Consider the following 5,379-nt stretch of genomic DNA (forward strand, 5'->3'; position numbering starts at 1 on the left):
GCGCAACGTTCTTGAAGTCCTCCTATATGGTGCAGAGTCTTGGAAGGTCTCGCAATCCATATGCCACAAGATAGATGTATTCCAAACAAGATGTCTCAGGAGAATACTCAGGATTTTCTGGCCAAGAACTATCTCTAATGAAGACCTTTACTGCAGAACCAATACAGCACCACTAACATTTGAGATCAAAAAGAGGAGGTGGCGGTGGTTGAGACACAACAACAGAATGGCCCCGAACGCCATCCCCAGGGTTGCAATGAGATGGACTCCTTCCTGCTGGGAAGAGGAAAAAAGGACGTCCCAAAACGACATGGAGACGATCAGTGGAAAAAGAAATGACAGAGGCTGGATCTCCTGGAGCCAGACTCAACGGTGGTCATCTGACAGACAGCATTGGAATTCTTTGGTGGTGGCCTTATGTGCTACCCAGCACGATGAGCATTAACTAACTTTCACCCGTCCAATGGGTCCAATCCAGAAATGTCGTTTATTGTGGGGTGGTGTTTATTTGCTTGTTCAATGAACTGCATTATTTCCACTCTGTTCGTACTTTTCTTCTCTCATTTGTACTTCTTTCTTATTTCCGCTCTTTCCCTTCTCATAAAAATGAGCCACACAACCAATAATATCATGTACGTCGCGAACAGCGATGTCAGTACTGTCGGACATTTCGAAAACTAGAGTATAATTTTGGCCTATGCGCTACAGCATAAACGAGAACCTTTTTGTAAGAAAAACGTGATGTGGTGACAAGTAACAAAGTTGATGAGGCCTTTGTAGAACTGGATCTTGTAACGGCCAAAGTTCAAGACAAAGAGCACGCCATAGGGATCACAAAAAGCACCTGTCAGCGAGGTGGAGAATGCTCATCTTAAATTTCCGGTTCCCGGATCCCGAACCCTATTGGGGACCCTCAAAGCTGACACCCTCAATTCACTTTCATTATTTGTGGAAAATGAGTGCGATGTCTCAACCGATCCCAAAGTAAACTTGATCTACAGTACTTGTTGTCATTATTCAACTGCTGGAAAAATGGGTTCAGTGAATACGGCTTGACAATCCCGTAGAAAGGACGCCGTAAACGGACGTTATATGTGCCTTAAATCACACAATAAACTCAAAAAATCAAACTACCGCTAGTAGTCATGAAAAAACGCAACTAATCAAATGGACTCCCTTGCTGTTGAACGCCGATACAAAGCAGCCTCTTCTTTGAGGCATTCATACCATAGGTTATGTGTCATCTAGAGACGGTATATTGCATCCGTTTTCCTACAAGTGAACATGAATTCAAAATTTATGGACTGAAAATTACTAGAAGCCGGAAATTGAATTCATCTTCGCAGCGAAGGATTAAAATTCTGCACCTGTTGTTTGATCAGTGTAGCCTTCTTTTTATCGCTGAATTTTTCTTTTTTTGTCGGCGGTAGGGTGTTTTATCGGTGTTTCAAAAGAGTTTTTTGAGTCTCCATAAGTTGTTCTTCATAATGTTTGTCATCTTTTTCGGCAAAGGCACAACTAGCCCATTTCACACGAGAATATGGGTGAAAACTGATAACGATCAAAATATTAAGTGAATTCTAGGCGACTGCTCTCAGTGGAAAAGAAAATTTGGGACCGAAATAGGTCGTTGGGAAGCAAATCCACTTTCAAATTTTTTGGTCCCACGGTTTTTTCGATTCGATCAAATGGTATACACTCAAAAGTTTTTGGCACTTTTCACAACTGAATACTCATTGTGCGGGAGACAATAAAATGAACGTTGAGGCGGAAAATTTACGTTTAGTAGGGTTAATAGTAGGTTATAATTTTAAATTCTTCGATGATCATTCATAATTCTGTTAGTTCTTGTATGACCAACCCGACCATTTAAACACTTTTAATTTCTGTGTGACCGACTTCAGCGTTGGCGCTATTTGTCTTACCTAAAAATGTAGATAATGTGTCGTGAGGTAGCGCCAGCTCTGTGGATCCACGGGTTTTCTCCCCGACCTGTGTTTGAAGACATTTCAGTCGGTGCGAGAGGATCCCAGCGGAAAGCTCGAAATTCGTCCCCAGCCTTAGGAGCATTTTCAGTTTCTTCATTATAAAAACTCGTTGGCAACGGATCCCTTAATTTTTCATGCCAATATTCATGAAAGTACTTGCTAGCGAGTGATTCCCCCTCGAAGAGTTTGTAATGAGTGACGATTTTCTTTACGTAGCGGTCTTTCTCCTCAATGATAGCAGTGCTTTGCCATAATGCGTGTCCACATTGCACACCGTCAAATCGACGAAAATTCTCATCCTTGGCCTTGAAAAAGTACAAACACTCCGTCTTGTTATTTGACCAGCGTCGAGCTTTAAGTTGTAATCCTTGCCCCAGAGGAAAATAAATAGCCGACAGAAAAATATCGGCTAACGTGGGAGCGCGGACGTCCACAAAAATTATCATCGCCGACATTGTGAGTGTCACTGCTAGAGAAACACTGACAATCACCAGTCGTAAGCTCGGGAGAGGCCATGAAGATGTCAAAGGCTTCTGCTTAGGGCTACAGGTTGCCGAAACGCTGTTTTTCTTGGGTATCATTTGGCTTCTTTGAACGGTATTGATCCACGGAAGGCCAGGTTCGTTTGTCTTCAAGTTAAGAGCCTTGTGTGTTCTTCAGATCGAACTCACAGAGGCCTCGAAAACATAAAAACAGACTATCAATGACTCGCATACGGATAAAACATCACAAGATACTTCTTGGCAATTTAAAATGGATGAATTTTGTCAAAATAGTCCAGTGGTCGCGCTCATATGCTGCTTAAGGTAGAACTGGTGAAGGCGATCGACAACAGACACGAATATATATTTTTGGCGAATGGATTCCGCTTCCTATGTTACTTTTGTTCAATAGTTTTATGCACTTGCATAAATTAGCGAGACATCAAAGCTGCATATTATTTTTTTAAGTGTAAGGCCATCGTGATTGGTTGAAAGCTTATAATAATCGGAGAATAAACAACACCCGCTCAATTGAATGGGCCTCAGCGAGACAACACAATAAAATGAATTTATGAAGCTTGCAACAGCTGTTTCGCGTGTTATTAATTGAAAAACACTGAAATCGAAGCAAAACAGTTTGAACTTAGACCAGCTGATTACGAAAACCGGCAGTTCTGTTAAAAAACGCAGTTTAAGGACGCACGGAGAAGTAAAACCATACACTAAAATTAAAATATAAAAACTAAACTATTAAACTAAAAGTTCTCCAACGCCTACAGTCCGTGTCGAAATTATATTTCTAATGATTATCATTCTGGAAAAGAACGAGCCTTTTTTAATCAAGAAAAAAACATCAGCAGTTTTCAGGTAAGAATTTCTCGTTAGACGATTCATTTGGAGCATTCCGGAAACTACATTACCGGGGAGAATATTAATCTCGTATTATTAGCAGCAAAAGTTATAGAATCCAGTTAAAAGAGGAGTTGGTTTTCGACGATCCGGTAAAGAGCCGTGACAAACCTGCCTTGTGCAAAAGTCATCCTTTTTGAAAGAAGTTTCCTTTCTAACCCAAAATTGGTTTGGGTTAGTTCCCGTAGACTTTAAAGTGTAAAAAATTCAAACTCCGACTTGATTTTTGTTAGGAACTTCCGTTCTGCAAAAATCATTACTTGAACTTTCTAATCATCACAGAAAAAAGGCAAACAAATGGTAAACAAATACCAATATATACTAGAACAAATATAGTGATTTGCATATTGATTTTTAAAAGACTGACAAGAGTTAAGAAGAATCATTCAGTTGAAATCCAAATTTGGATCGTTGCATAACTGAAACATAAAATTAGTAGTAGTGAACGGCCACAAAGCCTTTCCTTTAACAAAAATTCCACCATCCATTTGTTGCTTTATTGAAAAACAAGCTGCATTAGTTCGCAGTCCCTTCTCCGCACTGTTTACTCTTGGCGTAATAGAGAGCCGGATAAAACACTGCCCAATAGGCCCCACGACCACTGCACTTAGAGAAATAAGTCTCAGGCGAACAGTGGATTCGGTTCTTTGTCGAAGGTAGTGCTCAACGAGATTTTGAGTTTCCTTAATTCTGGCATGGTTGTAGCTTTTATAAAAGACGTATTTCAACTTGTGATACAATGTCGTATTTTTACTTCTCTGTCAAAGATTTCGTTACTGTGCCTCTTTGGCTGGATACCTTATGGTCGGGTTGGTTCATCGAATACCGTAAATCCCCTATGACCAACTGCTTCAAACCCCTCACTAGCCGAGTAACTGAACAAGGTCTCCTATTGAACTTTCCATTTTGTAACGGCTATGGAAATCTTTTGATATATTGGCCATTGATTGGATAATGACATCGGTAACCAAAGCAGGTAACAACGGAATACAGTGGACCCCATGGGAGCAGTTGGACGATCTGGATTATGCGGATGACCTTGCTCTGCTCTCCCACAACTATCTACAAATGCAGGACAAAATTTCAAGGCTAGCAGAGGAATCGGCTAAACTGGGTCTGAGGATTAACTAGGTGAAGACTAAAGTATTAAGGATTAACACCATTGCGCGCGCGCGGAGCACCACGAAAATATGGTAACCCATCGATATCGACCTTGGTTTTATAGCCATGACGTCATCGACCGTCCGTCCGTACGTTCGTACGTCCACCCATCCATGTATGCAATGTGACCAGTATCATGCTAGTTTATAGCATACATCTTTGATATTGGACATCCATGTTTTGATCAATTGACACCTGTCAAAACAAGGTATCCGCTGACCAGTATCACGTGACCATATCGCCGGCTCAAGCTTAGAGCTCAGTTGGTTGAGCATCGGGCTGTCATGTGGGAGGTCGTGAGTTCGACTCCGGCCGGACCAACACTCAGGGTCTTAAAATAACTGAGGAGAAAGTGCACATGGTTAGACTTTCAAGTCTTCTCGGATAAGGACTGTAAACCGGAGGTCCCGTGTTTCGACGATACGAAATTCTACAACTTAACGAAAACGCAGCGACTAAACGTACTGTTTTTGGTCCGAACTCTGCGACTGCTAAAAGGACAACTAACTTACTAGCACGACCGATTCGAATATTAATTAGTGAAGACTTAAATTCAAGCATGCAATGTTTTGTTCGCCCCTCCCAACGGACGGCGTTAATGCTAATGAACGAGCGTTCGCCGGAACAGCCCGTCTCATAGCCCTTGTTGGAAAATAGTATGAGACGTTTAAGAACGCACTCAATAAATTTGATAAGAGTAGGGGACGTAATCCCCGGTGTTGTGGTCTGACCTATCTAGACGAGGATATCTTTTACTTCCTAAAATAATTGTAAACTGCGTAACAAGCAGTCTGGCTAAAGTCCCCCACAAAGCATTGTAAATCAGTCGTGAAAAGCCC

At 41.4% G+C, this 5,379-nt stretch overlaps 1 protein-coding gene across 1 annotated transcript in view; it reads right to left on the reverse strand.

Moving 5' to 3' along the window:
• Positions 1 to 2,860, reverse strand: part of LOC137967647 (uncharacterized) — an 11,117-nt gene extending 8,257 nt beyond the window's left edge. The window contains exon 1 of the mRNA XM_068814166.1: positions 1,926 to 2,860. Within this exon, the coding sequence (XP_068670267.1) occupies positions 1,926 to 2,569 (644 nt within the window). The 5' untranslated portion in view covers positions 2,570 to 2,860. The remainder of the gene's footprint in view (positions 1 to 1,925) is intronic.
• Positions 2,861 to 5,379: the final 2,519 nt, after the last annotated feature.

This window comes from Montipora foliosa, chromosome 8, assembly GCF_036669935.1.
Source record: "Montipora foliosa isolate CH-2021 chromosome 8, ASM3666993v2, whole genome shotgun sequence".
NCBI lineage: Eukaryota > Metazoa > Cnidaria > Anthozoa > Scleractinia > Acroporidae > Montipora > Montipora foliosa.